Source organism: Fistularia commersonii, chromosome 3 (genome assembly GCF_037954325.1).
Source record: "Fistularia commersonii isolate RoL2024-O1a breed Wild chromosome 3, RoL_Fcom_v1.0, whole genome shotgun sequence".
In the NCBI taxonomy this organism is placed as follows: Eukaryota; Metazoa; Chordata; class Actinopteri; order Syngnathiformes; family Fistulariidae; genus Fistularia; species Fistularia commersonii.
Window position 1 is genome coordinate 3929923 of NC_141286.1, and position 25369 is coordinate 3955291.

Below are 25369 nucleotides of genomic sequence, written 5' to 3' on the forward strand. Positions count from 1 at the left end.
AGGGAGTTGGTAGAGAGAGAGACATACAGTAAGAGAGAGAGGGAGGGGAGAAAGAGAGAGAGAGATAGAGATAGAGAGGGAGGGAGGGAGAGATAGAGAGGGAGGGAGGGAGAGAAAGAGAGATATTCCAAGAAAAGGAGGCAGAGCGCTCAGGACATTTCTCCGCGCATCTGACGCGTCGCTCCGCCGAGCAGCCCCGCCGTTGCGCTCCGAGGCGGACCGGACGAGACGAGACGCGTCTCTCGTTATTTTTTTCCTTTTTTATTTCTTTTTTTTTTTTTTTTTTTTGGGGGGGGGGGGGGGTGGGTGGGTGGGGTGGGGTATCAGCTCCCCGCGTGTAGTGGGGAATCGGAAATGATCCGCGGGGAGAAAGACGCGCATCTCGCAACGTTTGTGATCGGAAAGGGCGCCTCGTCTCCTGCTCTCCCATCCGAAGGGAGAAGTTTGACGGTTTAGAGGAGAGAGAGGGAGGGAGAAAGAGAGGGAGGGAGGATAGAGGGGAAGAAGGGGGGAGGAGGAGGGGACTTTACATGCGTTTCCGCCGCTGAAATCACCGGAGCTCCAGCCGGCCGGACCGTGACAGCAAGGTACGTGGTTTGTTTCCAAAAGAACCTCATGTTTTTTTTTTTCCTCTGCTGCTTATACTCCCCCCACCCCCCCATCCCCTCTCCAACAAACAAACAAACAAACAAACAAAAAACATTTTATTATATTTCTTTGTTAACTTATTTGTTAAACAACTTGGCTTGGCGATAAATGGGTGCAAAGGTGGGGTTTTGGAAGCGGGTTCGACACCTGACGGTCGCTGCAGGAGCGGGTCGAGTGTGGAAGGGATAAGAAATCCGTGTGAGGCGCGAAGGAAAAGAGCGCACAGGCGGGACGCCGTGTCCGCCGACGTGCACGCGCACGCGCACACAGCAGACTCTGACAATGGGATTGAAATAAGCGATGGAACGATACGACACATTTGCACCGGTGCACCCTTGGCATCAGGTTGAACATCAACCCCGAACGCCATCTATCTATCTATCTATCTATCTATCTATCTATCTATCTATCTATCTATCGATCTATCTACAGTGTGCAAAAATTAAAGGGAACACTGAACACTATGTAACTCCCAGTGTTCCATTTATTTTTATTTATTTTTTTGAGCAGTATATATGTTGAAATATGAGAAAGGAGAAAAAAATGTAAAAATTTCAAATCACAACATACGTCTATGTGAAGTGGAGAATGTACATATACAATGCAATACAAAAAAAAAAAGTTAAAAAAATTAATGTTAAAAGAAGTTCTATATTTACACTTGTATATGTACGTATAGTTCAATGTATGTTTGTGCATATTGATGTGTGTATCTACATATAGGTGTGTCTATATATGTATCTATCTGTGCATGTATGTATATATAGTTATATATATATTCATAAAATGCATGTGAGTGTGAGTGTGTGTGCTGCCAATAGATGCCTGACTAAGATTTGGGTGCACGTCCGTTGGATATTCGCCGAGCTGCGTGTTTCCAAGATGGGTTGGAAGGGGACCACGGCAACTGGCCTTTTCAAAAGTCAGTCGCGCTCTCTGTGAGAAAGGCACTTGGAGTTGGATTCACAATAAAACCTGATTCAGGACGTAACAGCGGGCGTGTAAATCAAAATGAATGGCAAATGATGAGGTGTGTAAGTTGGATTCAATCTGACCTCGCTGAAATGACCTCAGGGGCATTCGTTAAGCCTTTACACGCCGCAACATATCATAACAATCTGAAATTATAATCGCGGTCGTCATTTTTCGGCCAAGCATTTCCGCAAAACCTCAACAAGCTGGCTTTCATTTGATTTCTGGTTTATTTCCTTACAATTGTTTACATTTCTCCAGCTCTGTCGCTGCATCATTATGAGCGATTGTCTACGTTGAAAACGTGTTCCCCTCCCACAACGCCACGTTTGTAATATTTGCGTTTTAGCCATTCAATTCGGTCGGTCAGGCTTCATCTATTCATACATAAAAAGATGCAAGGCGAACAACGGATAGGGTTACATCGGAAACATAGTGAGACTTAAGACGAGATGAGATGTACTTGAATGATCTCATGCTCGGGAAATGTTATTGATAATTGTAAAGGGAGGAAAAGTGAGTCAATAATACAACCTGTTCTCTTATGTATAATCCAACTCAGTAGTAATACTGTAAATCAATCAATGCGCATTCATTTTCTTGTTGGACTTGTGAATGTATTCTGGGTAAAACAGCAGGGCATCGCTTAGTTCAACGTAACGTGGATCAACTCTGCCCGATTGAACCGACACGCAGCAGAAGGATTAAAAGGATGAATAAAAGAGAAGGGAAAAAAAAGAAAAATGCTGAAACGGGCCATCACATCCGCCCACCGAGGCGCCGCAGTTTCATCGGGGTGTGAGAAATCCTGTTTGACAGCGACAGTCGCAATTAGAAGTTAAGCCGGTCTCAGGGACGGCTATATCGATTTATAAATCGTGGTCGCTGACAATGCTTTAAACTGTTCTTCGCAGTCCTCTCCTGTTGCGCAGGGTGAGGATGTGCCAATCTTCTTAATTGGAAATGAATTCGGAGAAGGTCGGAATCTGTAAAATGCATCCCCTGTACTGCCGGCTGTCAGAAATAGCGATTAAGTTTAAAGTTGTTCGAATAGGGTCATATCTTCCAGTAGAACCCATCACTCCAACATTCAAACGTTCAAACATTGCTCGTTCCCGCACATGAATAACATTTTTAATTTTTTTTTCTAATCTTAGACCTAAAACCTGCGTACCCATTTAGTTGTGTGTGCAAATGATCTCGATGTTTTATAGACCACCGGTGAACCCCATCGAATTAAAACCGGACTTTTTTTTTCCCAAGAAAATGACATCAGTTGACATATTTGCGCTAATTTTCCGATGAACTTCTAACATTTATGCCCGCCGAAATTCCTGTGGGGACACGGATCTATTTTTTCAAGCCATTGATCTTGTCTGCGTGATGTTATGATTAATGGTAGTTGCCGCAGTATCTTCATCCTACTTTCTCTCTGCATCGTGCTTTATAATCTGCTATAGATTCAAGCGGTCACAATTTATTTAAAAACGATAATTTTCGTTACAGTCTTTTAACTCGACGTCAAATGCTTTTCTTATACTGGGCTTGTAGGTTTATGTTAACAACGTGACACTACTTTGCAATACTGAGTTTTGTTCTCGGACTTTAGAAAGCTTGGTGCCATCGCGCTCAATGTATGAGAAATTCCAAATAAATTAAAAGCAACTTTAATTTCGACTTGGCGCCGTCATTAAAATCATGTCCAGCATTTTTACATGTCATTTATTCTCTTCAAACCTGTAACCTGGATACATAAACAGAATAATAAAAGTAAAGAATAGAAGATTACTAAAACAAATAGGAAATAAACCAAACAGAGGTATGCAGGTATTCATTGTAAGTTCTGTTTCGGCAGGAATAAGGGGGAGTCACATTCAGAATGCTTCTGTGTGTGTGTGTGTGTGTGTGTGTGTGTGTGTGTGTGTATTTGAGTGTGTATGCTTGTTGTACAAAGGTAGAGTCTTTGCAGTAGTAAGACAGATAAATGATTCTTTTTTTTGTTTGTTTTTCAATCAAATATATTCTGTCTGCTGGCATTAATTGCAAATTAATCAAGATGTGATTTCTTTATTTTTTCTTAACTTAATTATCACTGTATGAATATAAATATATGTGTGTGTGCATAAACACATACATACATAACCGCACATGCATATACACAAATAGACACACACGCAAACTCACACACACATATATATTCATATATCCATATATTGCAATTTATAAAATCATTTAATGACATTCTACTCCAGGAATTTTGACGAGCCATAAAAACGTCAGTATCCAGCTAATTCACAGACCTAATTTTGTAATTCGGCATGATATCAAGTAACGCATACAAACAAGTAAATGATCTCTTTCCGAGCAGGCGTATCAAACCATGGGAGCAAAAGATAACATCTTTTGTGAACTGCGATGAGGATGTAGCCATAGGCTTATTTTCTCTGATGAAGCGGAACACCCTCTCGGATAGACGAGAACCTGTGAAGAGATCCTTAATAGAATATGGATGCCCTCAAGGAGAAATGTCCGTATTATTTTCTGACATTTTCTTTCTCACAAACATCCGGGAATGAACGCTGAGGCTGGATCAGCTTGTGTTTATTCGCTGTCACACAGCATATTGACGACTGTTAAGCCGATGCTGTCCGAGCAGATTCTGTGTGTGTGTGTGTGTGTGTGTGTGTGTGTGTGTGTGTGTGTTTGTATGTATTTCTGTAAGACAGATAAAGGGAGAAATGATATATGTTTAGAAAGAATCTCATTCAATTCTATATATTTAGCAATACTAGGATTTGATAAGTAGTAACCACAGTGATGATATACATCTCCCTCATGCAAGAAAGTGTGTGATTTATATGGTTCTACATTGCAGGAGGTGATGTAAGAGACCAAAAATGCTCTTATAGTAAAGAGCTAAGCCATACATGCTTCCGTGTAGCTGAATTCACGTCAAATCAATCCCTCCTCGTGTCGGGCTACTTGAAAAACTCCTTCCATATAGTTTGCAGAGAAAAAAAAGTCAGAGTCAGTGTAATCATTACTTGATTTGTTTTTTATTTAATTGTATTTGATGTGATGGACAAGTAAATGATTGGCGATTGCCAATCACTTTTCAGTGTTTATAACTGTCTTGGTAGTTTTGAAATCAGGTTTGCGCTGCTGATTCTAGCTAAGTATGTAAAGTGATCATATATTAACCGATTTCTATCATTTTAGCATCTGCAGACGGTGTAGAATTGATTGCTCCACCAAGAGAAAAAACAGGCCTTAGAATGACTCAACTTAATTACGAGACTGTCGCTGTTTTTATTTGGTACTTTTACAACTATGACAGTTTGCACTGACTCTTAGTAGCTTCAGAAAAAAAAGTTAGCAGCTCAGTCAGATTTCAGTGCAATCAATGTGCACGGGGTGACGGAATCGAGAACCTGCAGTCACATGACGTACTAAAAGGGCGACCTGGGTAGAGACATAATTATCAAAACCTTTTTCTCGGATCGGTGAGTTTTGACCAGAAATACAAAGAGGGAGATAAAGACTATAGACTATAGACTATAGACATTTGACTATAAAACGTGCTGCTCTGTAGAGAGTCAAATCGGAATTATCAAACCTTGGAGTTTTTCAGATACTGTACACAAGATTACATTCACACACAAACTCACACACCAGTGGCGGCAGTGATGTCACGTAAAGCGCAAAACCAGTCCGATCAGGAAGAAACCTGGGGTTTTGGAGAAGCCAGGAATGAAAACTACCAACCTTCCAATTGGAAGGGTATCTGCTCCACCAGCTTACCCCAAATATTCATAATTCATCAACTAATACTTAAACTAATAGCGATCATCATCATAATACCCCTGAGGACAGGATTGTATTACTAAGGTAAGATGCCTTCACTATGAAATATTCCTCAAAGTATTTGAACGCTAACTGTACGTCTTGGTGGTGGATGTATTGAGGTCAGCTGTAATAATCTATTTTTGCCGTGCTAGTAACTAAACACGAGTGCTTGCACTTACTGTACCCTCAGACGTCCATTTAGGCCAGGTGGTTAATGTTGTCAACATTTCAAGAATGTTTAGACTTACGGTCTTGGATACAAAAAGAATACATGAAACGACAAAGAAAAAGAGTGGTGAAACAGTTCAGAGTCCAGTCAACATCGAAGGAAGTCAAAAATTGACCTCGAACGTATACTATTGACATTTTCAATGTTTGAAAACTGACTGAAAATCTGCTTTTCTTTAACAATGACGATCTCATGTCCTAACACACACACAAAAAAAAAAAGATTGTCTATTAAATAGTTTACCATTTTCAACAGTCCAAAATTTGCTATGAAATTTGCCATTAAGCATAGGAAACATAGCATATGCTTCATTTGTATTTTAAAAGATCACACCGCTGAAACAAACCACATCTCGGTTCATGACTGATTGCTTTTTGTGACACTCTAAGGACAGTGTATTGTATATCATTTTAATTTGTTTGCTGTTGTATGATACCCTCAAACACCAACATTTTTGCAGGCAAACTTTTCACTGACTGAGGCTCTGTGTGCTAAGCCATAAACACGGAGCATACTTCCAGCTTTATATTCATCACAAGCCAAAAGGCAAACTGTTGTTAAACTCACTCAAAGCGCCGCGTTCATCTCATTTCCCTTCCTACTAAAGAGATCCAGTTGGACTCCCCTCGGAAAAAAAGGCCCTTTGAGCATTACTCTCCGGTTTACTTTTAATATTTAGGTTATTCCACCTCATAATCAGAGCGGATGTTTTCTGACTTTCTAATAACTCAGGTAAAATTGTGATCTTGAAGAAAGCTCCATGTAGCGTCGCGTTACAGCAATATCAACATAGAGATGATGCCGATTGTGCCTTCGTTTGGTGCAAAATTATTCAGACCAATGTTATTTACAGGAAATAAACTGGCCTCGTGCAATAGCTTTAGCCCGCACGTGGAAATGCCTACAGCGTCAAGACACGGTAGCGTGTATTATTTGTACATTCGATTCAATTTGACAAAAAACAGACTGTATCGGGAGGCACTGGTAGTCCTCTCTGAAATGCATTACGATTTTTGTTAGAATTACGGCGTCATTTTTATTCAGCCCGCACACAGTATGTTGGAATCATACGAGAAATAGTGCCTAAGCTGCCATACTGGCCTTCATCGAGCTGCCAGAGTTGATCTAATAACTTGAATGTAGGTCAAACCTGTTGTGATTAGCCAGCTCTCTTCAAACGCCTCTATGTTTCAGAAAATCGCAAACTTGTTGCTCAAGGCTTTGGCCGCGTCTTCGGCGACAGCATTGGCGACGCCGCTGTGTTTGTCGTCAATGCTGAAATACATCAGCGTTGCAACCATCAACTCTATCCCCTTTAGCAATCACATTCACAGTTTCACATGACTCCTGGAAAAGTACTGAGTGTGTGTGTGTGTGTGTGTGGGGGGGGGGGGGGGGGGGGGGGGTGACAAGGCTAATGAAACAAGCAAGACAAATGTGAGGTGTTAGAGAAAGAATTTCTTGCAGGGGATTTGATCCACTTTCTTATAAAGCCATAAACCGTTGTACTTTGTTTAGATTGATGGATCAAACCAGCGCCTCGCCTCGGTAGCCGACGGATCATCAGCAAGGTGCTATATGTCATAGTTAGCCACGCTTTTAGCGCCACGAACAGCGCTATTGAGGATCTTATCAAAAATTATGAATTGCAAAGAAGCAAGACAACCAAAGTTCAGGAGGACATTCATTCATACTTTGTTATGCCCCATAGGAAACATATTTTTTGTTGAATGTTTGATACGATCAATGTCAATTCATGTGATGTGGCTATATTTATAAATCACATGTGAAGAGTTAGTATACATTTGAAATTAATGTGATAGCTAATTATGAGCCATAATAATATATTATTATTATGTATAATTATATATATATAATTATTATTAAAAAAAAACACACCATGCAAGTATAAATATATATACTTGCATGGTGTTTTTTTTTTTTTTTTTTTTCTTTGGATTAGATTTTATTTCTACGCTCTACCCACTTGCCAAGTCAAGGTTGACTACATAAATTGGTTTGGCTAAAAACAAGGAGCTTGACTGTTTTCCGGAGCACAACGTGATTCAATCAAGCCTATACTGTAACTGCTAATTTCATGCCTTAACATCGGTTGGTCTCTGCCATGTTGACCTTTTTATTCCAGAGCCAGGGAACGTGAACACATATCCCTCTCATTGAAGTTATCACGATAGTTTGGGTTTCGATATATCTTGTTTCCTGAGTCGATGGGAAGTTCTTCTGAGAAGTTGCAGAGATCTACATGAGATCTTTGAGGTCATGAGGTCAATGAATTTATCCGGTGTAAGCAGTGTAAACTTGCATGAATGGTTAAAATGACAAAATTATGAATCAGCTGAACTTTAACCACCATTGAAGTGCAATTATTCATACATTTATTTATCGAATATACCGCTTATCCTGCACCGGGGGTCGCGGTTCGTCCGAAGCCAGTCATCACTAACTTTGATCGATCGATCATTCGGAGATACATTGATACACAAAAACATTTGCTCTCTAATTCACGCGCTGTTGCAATTAAGAGTCTTCAAATAACCTACTGCTTGATTTTGGCCAGTGGGAGGAAACCGGAGAACAAACACAGACGCAGCGAGAACACGCCACACAGCAAGACCTAAGTCACAATCAAACCGGGAGCCTTGCTGTGAAGCAGCAGCGCCACACGCGTGTTCCTCCTGTCTGACGTAGCGCAATCAAATGACATGAAACGCCGGTGAAGTTGTTCGGCCGGTTCGAGGTCGGAGACGCGTTCAGTGTTTGATGACAAAAAGCTGTGCGAATAGTTATTCACCAGACCGTCGTCTGACAAGATGATGAACTCTTTCTCACATTTACAGTCACTGACAGGATTCCACAAGTTGTGATAGGTGCCTGGGGGAGAGATGACTTCAAATGCTTGAAAATGGTTGGCATTTTTGCAGCATGAACTCTACTGAGCTTCGGCTCCCATTTAGCAGCCTTTGTACAGATGCTCTGAATGAGAGCTACTTTCACTGAAATCCATCAGATATATTATATATTGATTCTTTTTTTAATATATTATATATTAATTTTTTTTAAAAATATTATATATTGGTTTTTTTTCAATATATTATATATTGATTTTTTTTTTATTTATACTTGTTGCACTTGTTGCATTGTTGTCCTTAGAGCTTGAATGCCACATTTGAGTTTTTTTGTTTTTTTTTTAATAATGACTTCCAAAATGTAGAGTTCCTTACCAGATTGTAAAAATTCGTAAACTCTCAGGTATATTATATGATTACAAAAGAATGATTTCAGTAATGTATGGACTATATGTCACGAGACGCTGAGCCTTCAACTGCCAGTATTTCTAAATAATGATGATTTTGTCATGTTTTTTTATAGCCATGCTGGCAAAAAAATTTTCTTCTCCTTCATAACCTCGTTAATTTTCATTTATATGCATCAGTGTGTTCTGCAGGGTTTTAGCCTTTTCTTTATTCTCCACAGCTTTGCAAATATCCACCCTTCATACAATCTAACCTTGCCGCTTCTCCTTCAAGATCAAACACTTGATGACGAGATCATTAATGTAGTGGAGATTTAAATACGACACTGGTTTTTGATCATCAAAACCAGCCCGAAAAAGCTACACAGCAAAGCTCAGCACTTTTCATTCTCAAGACACAGAAATCAATTTAAATGGAAGTTGTGCCGTAGCAGCAGGGCTTGCAAGGAGACTATTTGGGGTGGGCCAGAAGTTCCAGGATGGGTTAAACTGATTAAAAACTGGGTTAAACACTACCATAAATACCCACTAACTCCACCCCGGAGACCTATTTGGTCAGAATGTGCCAGTGCTATTAGAATTCAAATGATTTGGTTGTTGTCTTAAATAACCAAGCGGGATGTATTGGATGATGACAAAGCGTTCAACAAAGCATGAACAGTATTACCGGAAGAAAAGCCTCCAAGAAATCGCTCAGACACCCGCGATTACGGGGAATCAGTATGGATTTAGATGAAAGGGACCGCATATCTAGTTTTTACCGTACTGCTGGTGTTTCACAGTGATTTATTTTCCAGCAATCAAGTCAAGTCGCGGCATTGTCGCTTCTCCACAAGCTAATATTTCCCAATTGGCAAAAGCAAGAATGGAGACTAGAAAGATAGAAAATAAGAGTCAAAGAGGTGCCAAAGCCTGCGTTGGGTTGTCGACTTCTTTGCGTTGTATTACTGGATGCAAATTGATCTGTGGATATGTGTGTGTGTGTCCTTGTGTTTGTGTCCGTGTGTGTGTGTGTGTGTTTGCATTTGTGTTGATCTGTCTACCCACACACTTAAAGGTCTTAAAGGAAAAGAACCTGGGTCAGATTGTCACAAATAGGTTTGACTTTTACCCTAAACTGTAAGACTGAAAGACAGTGGAAAGTATGTATATATGTGGAACTTCATTCAGTTTTATCTGAGGTAAACAAAGCAAACACAAAAAAAGAGAAAAGACCACAATAACAAGCAAACAAATGAAACAAAATAAGCTACAGCAACAACAACAAAAAAAAAAATTCTAGTTTCTGATGTAAAGTGTAAGAGCAGCCAAAAAAAAGAAAAAGAAACAAAAACTTTTTCATTTGAATACAGGTTCACTGTAGGGTAATTTTTTTATTGTCTTTCTTCCCCATCCACTTTTCTTTATACATTTGCTCTATGTCGCCGCTTGTACCCCATCCATATTTTGCACTAATAAAAAAAAATCAAAAATCAAAAGTAAATAGATAGTCCAAAATTAAATAAATATTGCCCATATATACAAATATGTATATATGAGCATATACATATGAATCTGGGGTGGGTAATTATTTTGGCCTCCGGGCCACATTTTGCATTTATTTTTTATGTGCGGGCCAACTAGGTATCATATAAATTGAAGAAAATTAAAATATAAATATTTAAATGTTTTGGCATTTTATTCCAGCTTTAGAATCATTAATGATCATATGAATGTACCGACATTATTTTGTATGTAATCCTTCATACAAAAATTAAACAAAAGGAAAAAGTAAGGAGTTTCTAAATTCAATAGTGATTGAAAATACTTTTTAAGATATTCAAAGAAAATAGTTTGGCGGGACGGATGAAGAAGCAAAACAGGCCGGATGTGTCCCCAGGTTTTGATATATATATATATATATATATATATATTTACCTTTTTCTCTTAATTTCTTTTAGTTTTGTCACTAGAAAAGTATACAAAGAAAGTTTGTCTAGATCTGTGAATCAAATATAGGCACTACTAAGTGTGTGTGCATGAGTTAGTCCCCCTCTGCCTGCTTCTGTGTTGTTTTTGTTTCTGTTTTTTGTGCTGAGAATGAGAAGTGGGTCACATGCTTGAATTATCCATTTGCAGGGTTGCATGCATCAGTGCCAAGAAATTGCATTACGTGGTAGACTACTTCTAAAGAGACTCGGTGATATTCCTGAAAGATGGAGGTGGGAGCCGAACAAGTTCGTGCGCAGGAGAACGGACGTGGCAGCGCCGCAGTCGGAGAGCGGCGCTCCTCTCCCTGTTCCAGCCTGAAGGTAGGTGAACGGCCATGTGTCATTTCATGAGGCCCGAGTCTCTGTGTTTTTGTGTTCGCGTGTGCGTGCGTGTGTGCGTGCGTGTGTGTGTGTGTGTGTGTGTGTGTGTGTGTGTGTGTGTGTGTCACATGCCTGCTTAAGCCAAGTTCACACTACTCTAGTGTTTCTGAAACTTTTTTTTTTTTTTCAGGGGACCTTCTGTCTTTCTTTCTTTCTTTCTTGCTTTAAAACACAAACGCTTCACCTCAAATATGTTTTCTATGTCTAGCAACAGTGTAAAGTTGAAATGTGTGCATATATAAACTTCATTTTGAACATCGTGTTTGATATGAAAATCTGATATATGCGAAATCACAGCATCTCATTTGAAGTGTGATACATTGAAAACAAAAAAAGATAAAATGCTTTTTAATGCAAGCCCTAGTGTTGTATTAATAGTGTCAGTTATCCTTCTTTTATGGCTGAGCTAGCTTCTGAACCGCTTAGTTATTGCGATTGACGTGAGTAATACAAAACTGCAAGCTCCCTCATGTGGCTTAGATGAATATTTTTTGGGGAAAAAAAAAAGTCAATCCCCTGTCTTTGGGAAATTGCATACTTTGACACCCTTTGCTCAACTCAACTTGCATTTTCTATCTTAATAAATATTATGAATGTATTTTCAATTTCTATTCAATTTCAATTGCAGTAGATTTAATGGACTTTTTGGAAGGTTCCTCTTAATTATTTGATTTTGACCAACAGATTAAGTGTATGCGATCATTTCGAAGTGAAAACGCCTTCAAACAAATGTCGGAAAAGCTTTTGCACCGCCTTGCATTTCTTTTGGGCTGCCGCCGCCCTGTTGAATAGTTTATGGTTTCGTCAGTGCACGGTTTCCAACCTGTCCAATTCTTCCTCACCCGGTAATCACTGCAATCCATCCACAAGTGGAGGAAGTTAAAAGCAGAAGATTGATCTATTATTTTTCCTTTTCCTTCAAAATTTCTGGACTTGCCAAACCAATTTACTTGGTCGTCATAAATGGAGATGGCTAACTACTGGCGTCCTTTAGGTCGGGGTCTTATTAGCACCCAATTTCACAATCGCCGGTTCTACCAAAAGCGACGAGATTTTACATGGCGCCCCCTCCATTGGTGATTTACACACACTTACTAAAGACATCAAATAACATTGCCTTTACCATTTGCCCACTTGAATCCATTAGATAACATGTCACCCAATTTACCTACCCCAAAAAAATTACAAATAAGAAAAAATTGATAATTACCACAAAATAATAATTCTTAAAATAAGTGAATAAAAAAATAATAGCTATTTATTATAAGTACAACAATTGATCACAATAATAAATCGCCCCTCTCCCAGCAGAACAGGTGCAGATCAGCTGAGGCAGTGACCTATTTGTTATTATTATTTATATTAATATTATTTCAGCATTGCTTTACATTTGAATCAATGTGAGCTTTTTCCATTCCGAACCAAAAGTAATAACTATTTTTGATATAGTTATATTGAAGGGGATTTTTTTTCCTGATTTTGAGACGCCCCCTCTAGGCTATGGCGCCTTTAGCATTTGTCTATATTGGCTTTCCATATTGTGGCTTTCTAACATTCCAACCAAAACAACATCTAAAAATAAGAAGGTCATTTGTCTGGATTATTCATCAGCTGTAAGTTTATGGCAATATATTCAACATGGTATACCGCAAGGTGTATGATGATTCAGTCATGCTCATTAGCCGACAAGTACAGTACCAGTCTGCCCGTAGCTGCGTCTGAAACCCCATGTGTCATTGAAACAGCTGGCGCTCATATGTAAAATTTGCATATTTCGAGGAAATCATATTCCACAGTGAATTGCATTAACAATAGCGATGACTAGGTGGGCTCCAGATCTGGGATCTGGGCTCCAGAGCAGATCTCATTTTTTGTCTGGAAAAATCAATATTTCACCACATTTTGACTGTAGTTTTGAAACAACTGATTATTTTGTGTTTCTGCACAAGTAGAAGGTTACCTTATTGATCTACCATAACTCATTGGTTTGTTAGCATACAGAAAACAAACTATTCCAAACGCAGTTTGGAAATGAACTACTATTAACTGCTTAAATTACAGCTATTTGTGTTTTATACGCAAGACAGCATTTCGAGAGATTGTGGTTTTGAGAAATCAAGATGACGGTCACATGTTATGGGGCTCATATTTTAGCAAAAAACAGTTGACTTGGATTATGGGATATCTTAAACACCAGCACTTTCTCAAAATGACGGACTCTCTTGGGTTTGAGGAGTGACCTGTGGAGAACTTTTGGTTATTAACTCGTAGATCATTAGATATTCTCTTGGCTTTTCAAATTCAACAAATGTTGAAGTCTTGTTTCCCATGAGGATATAGTCATAATGATTCCTGAGATTGGACCATCATCCCTGATTTATGTGACTTTTTACATTCACATTTACATTTACATTTACAGAGCTTCCAATTAGTCTAAAAATATTTATGAATTATATTGAAATATTGGTTTCGATTGAAATCCATTGATCATGCTACGTATGTATTACAAAAACAAGACAGTTGACTGGTTTCGTTATATGTATTTTTACGCATCATCAGTCTGTATCGTATGTGTTTGTTCACGACATTTTAATTATTTGAAAATTTCTAGTGCCAAGATTCAGGCTTTTACCCATGCTAAGAAGGAAGTGCATAGGTTAGTGCTATTACAGACAGGAATGAGTAATTCCATTGCACATTCATGGATTTAAGTGAAAAAAAAAGACTTGTAATGAATACGGTGCCATAAAGTTTCCAATTGCAGCATATAAAGTTGTTATAAAGTAAAAAGGTACACATAAAATCTTGGATAATACAACTTATTTAACTTAAACAATATATAAACAGAAGGAAGATAAATGATATCCAGGAGGACATGCTCCTTGTCCATTTACTTATCCAACTATTATCTACTTGGTCTTTGCATATCATATTTATCTCTCTCTACTTTTATCATATTATACACATGTGATAGAAATTTGATAGCTTTGCCCCTCATCACCTGATTGTTATTCACATGCACAGGGACACATATGTGTGTTTATTTGCAAGTATGTTGTTCACGTGCCTATCCACACGTACCTTTTTCCTAGAACTTACTGGATAAACAGTATTATTGATGTGTACCATACCCATTTGTTGAACCACGTGCACTTTATCTATGTGTCTGGCCACACGTGCCCAGTCAGTTTGTTGACATAACCTGCAATCACTCTTATCTTATCCATATGGTCATCCACACATACTTTAACTACATGCATTATGTCTGTGTGCTTATTCAAATCTACTGTACATTATCCATGTGCTTATACACATAATAGACACGTAAGAGACATGAGGTAAACCGAGCTTAAGACCTTGTCGAGTGACATATCTAAGTGCAATTATCTCTACACCTACTCTCGCAAATCTTACGCACCCTTATCCATGAGGAGGATTTCTAATTCTTCTGTTTGTCTTTATGTGTATTATTACATTATCTATGTAAATAAGCCTCCGCCACAACAGTATTCATGTAATACCGACCCATAAATGTGTTCCATGATGTGGACCATAACCATTGCATAAACCAACAATAATAATAAAAATAATGTCGATGATGATAATAATAATCGTAAAAATCATAATGATAATAGCATACAAATATATAAATATGTCATTGTATTCATAATATATCAGTGTATTATTATTATCAGTAATAGTAATACGAAGATACTGTAATGTATTACTATTATTATCATTATAATTATTGGTGTGAGTAATATTATTAATTTTATCATAATTATGACATACAAATAATAACAATCTAATTAATGTTATAGAATTAAAAACAAACAAATAAATAAATACATAAATAAACAAACAAACAAACAAACAAATAAATAAATAAATAACATTGTACAAGAGTAAAGAATGATTCCTGTTTGACGTCAGAATCTTAAAATAGATATTGAGAAGTTCCGTTCACATCGGGCAAATTGTTTCTACATTTCACAAAATTTATATTGATAACCACACTACTGATGTTAAAGATGAATATCAAACGTTCTATCATTTTCTATGCATTCTTTGTTCACAAGAACAAAGAATGCATGAACAAATGGTTTACTCATGGTTTAATATACAAAAAAACAATGCTTTGATCTGTAGCAATCACATATTTGATCCATTCGGCTTATAGAAAGCTTAGCATTTCTAATACCAAAATTATGGATTTGGCTTTCACAGTTTATTTCTTGGACTCTTTTCAACTACTGTATATTCCTGTTAAGCTGTCTCTGCAGCTGTATAGGATAAAGGAAAGTTGCACAGGACTGGGAGTTTTCTCACATCCAGTTCGCCCAGAATATCTATTTATGCATTTAGATATTATTTATTTATTATTTGTTTGTTTTATGTATTTCTTTATTCTTTTAGACAAGGGAGTGAGAATGTTTAGTTACTCCACTGATCAAAGTAGCTCCTTTTACATAGCTGAAATGAAGTTAAACCAATAAGACATAATGGATCATGATCAGATGATTGCAGTGATATGTGATACGCAATATTACTTTTGTTTCTATAGCCAGAATAATCGACCTCTCAAAACTGGAGTAGGAAATTGAGGCTCCTGGAAATTGGGGGTGTCCAGTTTTGCCATGTATAAATCAAAAATGTGTATATTTTTAAGCTTGAATCCTCTCAAAGTAAACGAAATCCTTCTTAACTTTCCCACTGGTGTGAGACACTTAAATCAAAAAGCATTACAAAAAAAAGGAATTTATCTGCATCACACGTAGACTGAAGGAATTATATTAAATCTGATTTTGTATTTTTGTAATTGCAGACGACTGTATCTCTGAGCACAGCGCAGAACTTTCTACCAATGGGGAGAATGCAATGGAGAAATGAAAATGCCATAAATGATACCAAAAAAGAAAAATAATGTGTTCACCAGAAATAGTCTAGCTTATACTTTTACACTTTAATATTAAACATAGCAGAGCGTGTTTATTTATTTTTTTAGTAGTAGCTAAGCATAGCCACTGGTTATGGCAGTTGTGCACTTGATTGCACCACAATTGCACATCAGTTCACAACGTGATAGCAGGCCACGCTTTGCTAGATCTGTGAAGTGGTTTAGTCATTTAATATAAAATGATAGAAGTGGATAACCCGGATTATTTAAGTTTAAAAAAAAAAGATACTTTGAAAGGAAATTTTGCTAATCAACTGTATGATTATTCTGTTATGATTGCTCTTGAATGAAATTATTTTACATTGGGTTAAAATATAGGTTTGAAGATTCAGTGTTTTTATTGTCATACGTGCAGTTTGAAAACGTGTTTCCCTGTACGATGACATTCTTATGGCTGTCCACAGTGAAGCCAGATCGGTAGAAAAAAAAGAAAAGAAAATACAACAAGCATATTATTGCAACAAGATGTAAAAATTGCAGAGAAGAGAGCAACCTTGTTCACATATGTATGAAGTATGAGCATAGCTTATATCTCCAAAAGTTAAAAGCACATATCATGCATCATCCAGTGTTTTGTCTCTGGTCGATACGAGTTTGCTCTCGAGACCTTTGATGGTCCTTACGTAAGAAAAGTTTGATCTATTAATAGGTATTTAGGTTCAGTTTAGTTTGAGCATAAATGAAGGGAAATCAGTACTAATTAGATAACCAGAAAATGGGTGCATCTGCGTGTGTGTGTGTATGTGCGTGTGACTGTTGGTCACAACCAAATGTATTGCTCCATGTAAAGGCGCTCACTGTTGGAGAAAATTGGATAATTCCTTTGCTCTTGAAATGTGTAAACACTCCCACTGCCTTAAAGTTCAGTGGCATTAGTTTTCCTCTTGCTAGTTAAATCATGCACTTCCGAAGGTGTAACTGATTAATGTCATTATTCATAATAGATTCAGTGTGGTGCTCAATCAACAAATTTAGATAAACAAATTAGCATATAGCCCTGTCATTGATCTGCCTCGACTACCTTCATGGCCATAAAGCCATCTATTAGTACAGCACATCATGTCCATCGGTCCCATGGGGAGGCAGGTTTGTATTTGCTCAAACTGGCTCATATGATGATACATATGTAACATATATACATGTTTGATTCCATGAATCAGTCTTACATTGGCAAATTTACAAAAAGTAACTTATGACAGCCAGTCAGAACACTTTGGAAGTGGGGATGATATTTCTAGGGACTCAATAGCTAACTTATGTTCTTCCAAATTCCAACTATAATCTTTAAGTTGTGGAGGTTTATTCCCTGCATTTTATCTGAGAAGGATTTTACTAGTTTCAAACTAATTCATGCAACTAAACAAGGGCTCTGTATTTCACTCTTCATTCAACAAGAAGAATTTTCTCCATTTTCTTGTAAGAGTCATTGATTTTAAATACACCTACTGCACAATGAATCATTGTCTCACAGCTAACATACATGTCCTGCACCTGTCTAACATACTTCCCTGCCACTCCAGATTTCCTCACACAATACCAGAATTCCTCTCTCAGTATTTTGTTGTATGCTTTTTCTAGATCTACAAATGTGCAATCCAGTTCCCTCTGACCTTCTCTGTACTTCTCTGTTAGGATTCTCAAAGCAAATACTGCATCTGTAGAACTCTTATTAGTCATGAAACCATACCAAATGCTAAGATCTGCTCTGACTCTGACTCTGTCATCGTCCTAATATTCAAAGTAACTGCTGTCAGTCCCAGACTCTTGCCTTTCCTCTTCTCTCTCTGCTTCCAAACACACCTTCCTCCTCTCCTTTTTCAACCCACAGTAGCCCAATTTTAACTGGTACCCTGTAGGTTATTGGCACCTTATTGGCCGTTTTATGAGATTCTTAGGTTCAATTCACATATTTGGTTTTGACAAAATATGCAAAGTTTTACGCTAGCTGCCTTTCAACCCTCTGCATTTATCCGGGCTCAGAGACACTTTCTTCTGCTAATGTGAGGCTGCCTCATGTGGGATACGTGCATATACACCTTTAAAAAAACTAAGATTTGAATAGGTGACTCATAGAAGCAAATGGAGAAAATGCTACTATATCCTGATTTGCGTATGAAATCAGATCATTTAAAATCAGCAGCTTAGATGAGTATGAATAAAAACAAAATTAACAGCTGGCTGGAGAGAAATATTCATTCTAAAGAATATGTTAACATCATCAGGCCGACCATCAACTGTCTTCATTTTGACAAGTTAGGTCTATTCATATATATATTTTTTTTTTTTTTAATTCTAGTTTGGCGATCTGACCTTTGACAGTCAGATTCTCGTCAGGTTGTCATTGAGTACACAAGTCTACATGAGTTTCTCTAGGCCTTTCTGAGGTGGTGTTTTCACCAGAACAATTTCATTGATTGACGTTTATATTGACCCTGATCTTTGATCAACAAATTAAATCAAGAATATATGTATTCATTCATTATCCACACCATATATCCTGCACTCAGACTATACACCAAATTATCACAGGGCTACATAGAGAGGGATTCAACCATTATTTTTCACACCATGTAGACACACACAGCTGTTTGCTCAACTTATCTGGACTATCTAGGGTCTCCAATGGCTACATGCTTTTAGACTTCGGGAGGAAACCAGAGGAAACCCATAAATACACAGGAAGAATTTACAAACTCCTTTTGGGAATCAAAACTGGGACCGTCTTGCTGTAAGGCAGAGGAACTAACCATTTCGCTGCCCTGCCACTCCCCGTGTCAAAGTACACATTTATTCCAAATTTCAAGAGAAACACGTGATTCGTTGTTTAAGCCACCCACAAAAGTGCTTGGAATTTCAGTGGATTTATTTCTATTAGTCCTTTAGCCTGATCAAATGATTTTATAAGGGTGTGAATGACTTGGGTATGATTTGCAATGTTGACATAAAGCTATTGAAACTATGGCAGGTTACAAATATTTGAAATGTGTCCAACAACTCCTGTAATATGGAGCAAAAAACCATAGCAGTCTACTTTCAGCGCTGCTTAAATCATGGTAGTGGAGTTAAAGTGACAAGACACTGGAAAACTTCAAACAGAGGAGCATCTAAGAAATTTATGAACAAAGATGGCACCTCAAACCCCCGTGCAGATAAACACAACATTTTGATATGATGTAATTGTCTTTACAAATATGAGTGTATTTGCATACACTGTACTCTTATATACACTTGTAGTCAAATTTGTGGTCAGATTTTTTTTCATTTTATTCCCCCCTGTTTGAACCAAAAAAAACCAAAACAAAACATGTAAGTTCTTGTATGTTTCCCATGGTTTTTCAAAAAAAAAAATCAAGATTTTATCATTAGTCTGCTCACTGTTTACTTACTGTAGGCAAAGCAGGTAGACAGATTATTTATTTTTCCATAAATCAGCAAAAAGGGGAATAATACTAAAAATAATCCTCCTTTGGCAGGGATGAACCTTTGACGACTACCAGTGATGTAGTGTCTAATACACTTACTCAAAGAGTACAGATATAATGTTCTGTATGATTGGGGACAAAGATTTCCTCAAACAGAAGCTGACATTTAGACAACGCTGGTATGTTATCATGTAATTGAATTTACGCATTATTTCATTGCTACTTCTTTGCAAACAGCGCATTCTAAATCATTAGACCGCCATACCAAGATATCAAACATGCTGATATTGTATCTTTTTTGCACGCTATAACTCAATAAAGTAATCAGACACCATTTACATTTTTCTTTGCATGCCATATAACGCCACTAGTGCTTTCCTTGACAAAGCAATGTAATCAAAACTGTGCCCATACATTACTATCTCATAACTTATATGTATGTGGTGTATTATATTATTATTATTATTAGTAGTAGTAGTAGTAGTAGTGGTAGTACTAGTGGTAGAAGTGGTAGTAGCAGTAATTGTCGAAGATGTAGTGGTGGTAGTAGTAGTAGTAATAGCAGTAGTAGTAGTGAGATTATTATTATTATCATAATTTCATCATTTTACACAAATCAAAATCATAATTGTAAAATATTACTAAAAAATATGGAAAATGAGGAGTATTGTTGAGGTGGAAAAGAGAGGAAAATGTCCAGATATGAAAAAAATGTTAATAAAATACTAATGATTATTATGACTAAACTAACTAGTTATAATGTATTGCTTTTATGTTTTAAGTATTGCATAATGTTTAATCAATTTGTCCTTTTATATCTGGTGTCGTCCTGCTCACTTAAAGTATTTTGCTTTTCAAGAACTAAACCGAAAAGACAGTTATTTATACCATATGTGTCACTTGAGTGCTATTCTTGGCAATGTTGATGGCCGCATTCGGCATTGACACGTCAGCCATTATCGTAATATTATTTCTGTCGGTGTCAAGTTTAAGGCATTTCCTTGAAAATGAGAAAGTAAGCGCGGTTGATTTTTTTGAAGTGTTGAAGAGGAAAGGTGGTTGAAGATAATGCCTGTCAAATCTGGAACACTTAGCATAATGTGTCTCCCCTATAGCTGCACTATACACCTTTCTTCCAAGGTTGATAACCAGGGGTGCTTCTGTTACCATGGTGAAAACGTCAGAGTAGCTATTAACAATTCTCCCGGAGAAAAGAGCAGGAAAATAAAGCAGAACATAATGGGAAAATCATGTTGTTATTATTAGACCACCTCAGGGCTTTCTTTCTTTCCTCTTTTCCTCCACCTCAAGCAACCTTTAAAAACTGTCTGAAAGTCATCTGCGGACATCGGTAAAGTTAGTAATGCCAAGGAGGAGGTTAGATACTCTCCTTGCTTTTTCGCGTCCAAGCAGTTTATCACAATACAGACTTCAACATCTCTCATTTCCTCGTAGGACTGTTTGCGTCTCTGACCGGCTGAGTTTGGTTGAGTTGCAACTCTAATCCTGCGCTAACGTGTTACCTTCTTCCTTTTAACTCCGCCAATTGAAGGAGAACTTGCAGCACAGTGTTACCATTTACTTTTATTCATTCATATTCCGCAGGGTACCTTTTTTTTTTTCAACGCACTGTAAGTTTTTAAGCTACTTTTTACATGAATACACAGGCGTTTGAGGAGTTTGTGGTTTGTGTGTGTGCATGCTAGTGTGTGCGCGTGTGTGTGGGTCTTTTGTCTTAGTCTAATCGTATTAATATGGGTAACATTAAGAACAAAGGCAGGCCACAGGTCACGAGGAGACTTTGCATTCTCTCATCTCCCTCTGGCTACAGCTCCTTTTAGGTAAAAAATGCTAAAAAATGTCACAATGGAAACTGTCATCATTTTGACAGCAGTTTTCAGGACCTCAGGCTTGGACTTGAGTGGGTCCAGCCTCTGATTACCAAAAAAAAAAAAAAAAAAAATAGACTTTGAGTATTTGGGCATTATTTTCATCTCTCAGCATTCAGTTTTTGAAAAGTTACATATTCTGATATCAGTCAGAATTATTCATAATATAGAATTTTGCCGGAACATTGCTGGTCAAATTGGCAACAGACAAGCAAAAATATTCTCCCTTTTTTACCAGTCAGTTGACAGTTGCTCATCTAATACAACCCACATGTTTAATGGTTTAACCCCGATTACCAAGAAAACTCTACGTCATACATGGGTTCAAATTTATTCCAAGATTTACTGTATATGATGGCAATATGATAATGTTAATTGCCTAAAGTGACGGGGGCTGTGCAATGTGAAAATATGAAGGACTGCTTTCAGCCCATACAATAGACAATTGATTAAAGTTGTCAGCTGTGGTGATTCAGTTATAGAGGCACTGGCATCATATTTTTTATTCCAGATTCTTGTACATAACTGATGTTTATTCTGCCGTGCAAATGGCCCTATCCCCAGCTGATGATCATCTTTAATGTATCTACAGAATATTTAACAATTAAGACAATTTTGTTTTTTTCCGAAAGCAAAACTGCCTGATTTTTTTAATCAGGCAGAATCTGGTATCCACTGTCAGAATGTTATGAAATTGTACACATAAGTCAGAAAATGCACAATTTTTTTTTACCAGATCAAGGTAGTACTCAGTTGGATAAGTTGATGGGTGTTTCATTTAACATCCAATAAGCAGTTACTGTGTTATTGTCCTGTAAATAAAAAATAAATAAATAAAAAACAGGTAGACATAAACAAATGGCATCTAAAGGCAGAAAAGAAGTCCTTTTTTCCAATGAATGGAGTTCTGTTTGGCCATTTTAGAACCCAGCATGGTATTTCACACTGCATATAATGCACCTTTTTGTTCTTTATTGTGTGTAGTTATAGAAGCATATGTTTCCATAGTGTAAAAGCTTCAACAGGTTTAGACTGACAGCCATGAGTGTTTACTACTGTAGCAATCAGCGCTTCCACGATTGAGTGCACATCAATGTCTGGGTCGAGGTCACCTCCCACCAGGTGTGAGTGATTTTCTGAACATTTCTGATAATAAAAAAAATATTTAATTCTAAAAAATGTACAATCATCTTGAATGTGATGAAAAAAGTTTATAAAATGTAAAATAAATACACGCATACGAATATATATGTTATATTTTTATTTTTTTAACTTAAATTTTTTTAACTTAAATTTAACTTAAATTTTTTTAACTTAACTTAAATTTTAACTTGAATTTTAACTTTTTTAGCTTGATCCTCTGTTTTGTTTTTTTTTTTACTTCTGAGTCAAATGTGCCAACTAAAAAGGAATTTATAGGCCATTTCTTCAAGAATTTAGGAGCTATTTCAACAGTTCTACCTTCATGGTTTTTTTTTTTATTTGGCTCTGATAATTGTGTTATTTTGAGGCAAAAATGAAGGCACAACTAAGGTCCTATAAGCACTTGATAAATTACCTGGAGTCATATTTTTCCTCTTTTCATGCTCTATTATTTTGATGGTTGGTCATTTTGGATCTATCCATCCAATCCTGTTTTGAAAAAAATGAGATGTCCCAATCTGGTGTTAAAATGTAATATCGACGAATTTACAAATATTGAATAAAAGGTATAGATACATAGGAGCTGTACAACAAGCAGCCATACAATACAAGAAAATCAGCAATAGCTACAAACTCTGTACGGGCCGCCAGTTACATTCTTTATAATGAAACAATGTTAAACTGTATTGTCACGATTTGAATAAAATTCGATTATATATCAGTGTCAGGGTACTAGATCAAATCAAAGAAGCTTTTTTTTTTTCAATGATAATTTTCCTGTAAATTTTTGTATTTAATTACATAAAGTAATGGGGAGAGTTTTGGTTAAACGGGTCAAGAAAAATCCACACAAAAGATATTGAAACACCTATGTCATCTACTTAAATGTGTTGGAAAACAATCTGCATCATTTTGTTCAAGATTGTTTGGCAAATATGATCATGAGATCATCCCACACTATAAGCAATTATAATTAGAGTTGATTTGAGGTAAAAAAAATGTGATTCTGTGATTTAAATGGGATCAGTATAGATACATCCACTCTTCAGTTTTGCATATTAGCTGCATAAAACATTGAAAGATAAATAAATAGATTATTAAACACCTCCTCCACACACATGTGGAAACATGTGGAAGATGTTCCTGGTGAATTTTTTGCTGATATTCAACATGTATGTACATAAAGAAGGGAGTGAGTGAGGCACTGTAGAGGAATTCAAAAAAAGGAATAGAAAGTTAACCATTTGTTGATAAAAGTAAAAATACTTTGAAATTGTGAGGTCATTAAATATATCTGCATGAGCATTTCAAATAAAGTCTGTAAGTCAAATCATGCAATGGCAAGAAATGTTTTAAGATCATATCTCATACATGAGATCCATTGTCTCCAAAGTCGATTAAAATACAGACTATTTTTGTTCATTCACTTAATTCAATCCATGCTTTTTGTTTTTTTTTTTCTTATTTTATCAAATATTGACCTTACATAACATTATGAGGAATCAAACAGGTATGTGTTTGACTGTTCAGTACTATAATTATAATTTGTTTGTTACAGTATTCACCCACAGAGCGCACTTGTACTGGGTGTAATGTGACTCACATGCACTGCTTTTACCACATCAGCGTAGAACACTGGTTCCCAAACCCGCAGATCATTTGGTAGCGGTCCGCAAAGAAAATCTTTCTTGATACAAATGATCATTTTCGCATTAGACCTTCCACTTATTTGGAAAAAGGACTGTTTCCGCCTTCGCCTTAATGCTGCAATTAATATTGCAATTGCCTCATATGAAGTGTAATGTATTCAGATTAAAAACTGTGAACTGATAATAGTTTTTATTATTGGAGCCTATGCATAAAACTGGTCCCTGGTACAAAAAAAAAGGTTGGAGACCGCTGGCGTGCACGTGTGTGCACTGCCACACCAAAACTGTGACAAATAACATTATAAACATTTACTCTGAATTCTAAGTGTGGTAGTTTTTCAATGCTTTCTAGAAAAAGAGTTGGGGGGGAAAACACTTTTTTTTTTTTGTCTTCTGTCTTGCTAAGAAAATGATTATCAAAATATCATTTACAACATTTAAAATATATTGTCAACAGGAGCGCATTGGAGACACACTGTACAGAACAACTAATTATGAATTATCAATTCCCCAAGCTAACAATTATCTATTGTGAATAAGTGAATGAATGCCGCGTCGCTACCCAGAGGGACTGATGAAGAAAATCAGTTGTGTCATACATAAAAATCCTTTTAATGATTGTTTTTAGAGTAATATCAGAGTTAGTGGAGAGCTTCCTCCATTGGATTTAACGTAACAAATCGGGAAAATCGACTTCCTGCGAAAACGGTGTGAATGCTCACCTACAGATGCGGTGTGATTGCCGAAAGGAGGGGCGGCAGCCGCGTCTGGATGCCGTCTCGTCACGCAGCTGTGCCCGAGAGGCTCGCTCAGTGGTGTGATGTCGGTTGCTTGGCAACAGACAGAAGGGCGTCTCAGCTGACTTTGTCTCGCTGTGGGCGAGACAGCTTCCTTGATTCGGCATGGAAGGGAAACTTTGCAAATGACAATGACTGCAAGCTCTCGATTCTGTGGTTGTGTGACCGATAGTATCTCTTACTCCCACTGTC

At 37.1% G+C, this 25369-nt stretch overlaps 1 protein-coding gene across 1 annotated transcript in view; it reads left to right on the forward strand.

Annotated features, from left to right (window-relative positions):
• The first annotated feature begins 257 nt into the window (after positions 1 to 257).
• Positions 258 to 25369, forward strand: part of slco1c1 (solute carrier organic anion transporter family, member 1C1) — a 55543-nt gene continuing 30431 nt past the window's right edge. The window contains exons 1-2 of the mRNA XM_086141964.1: positions 258 to 587; positions 11088 to 11260. Of these exons, the coding sequence (XP_085998090.1) occupies positions 11165 to 11260 (96 nt within the window). The 5' untranslated portion in view covers positions 258 to 587; positions 11088 to 11164. The remainder of the gene's footprint in view (positions 588 to 11087; positions 11261 to 25369) is intronic.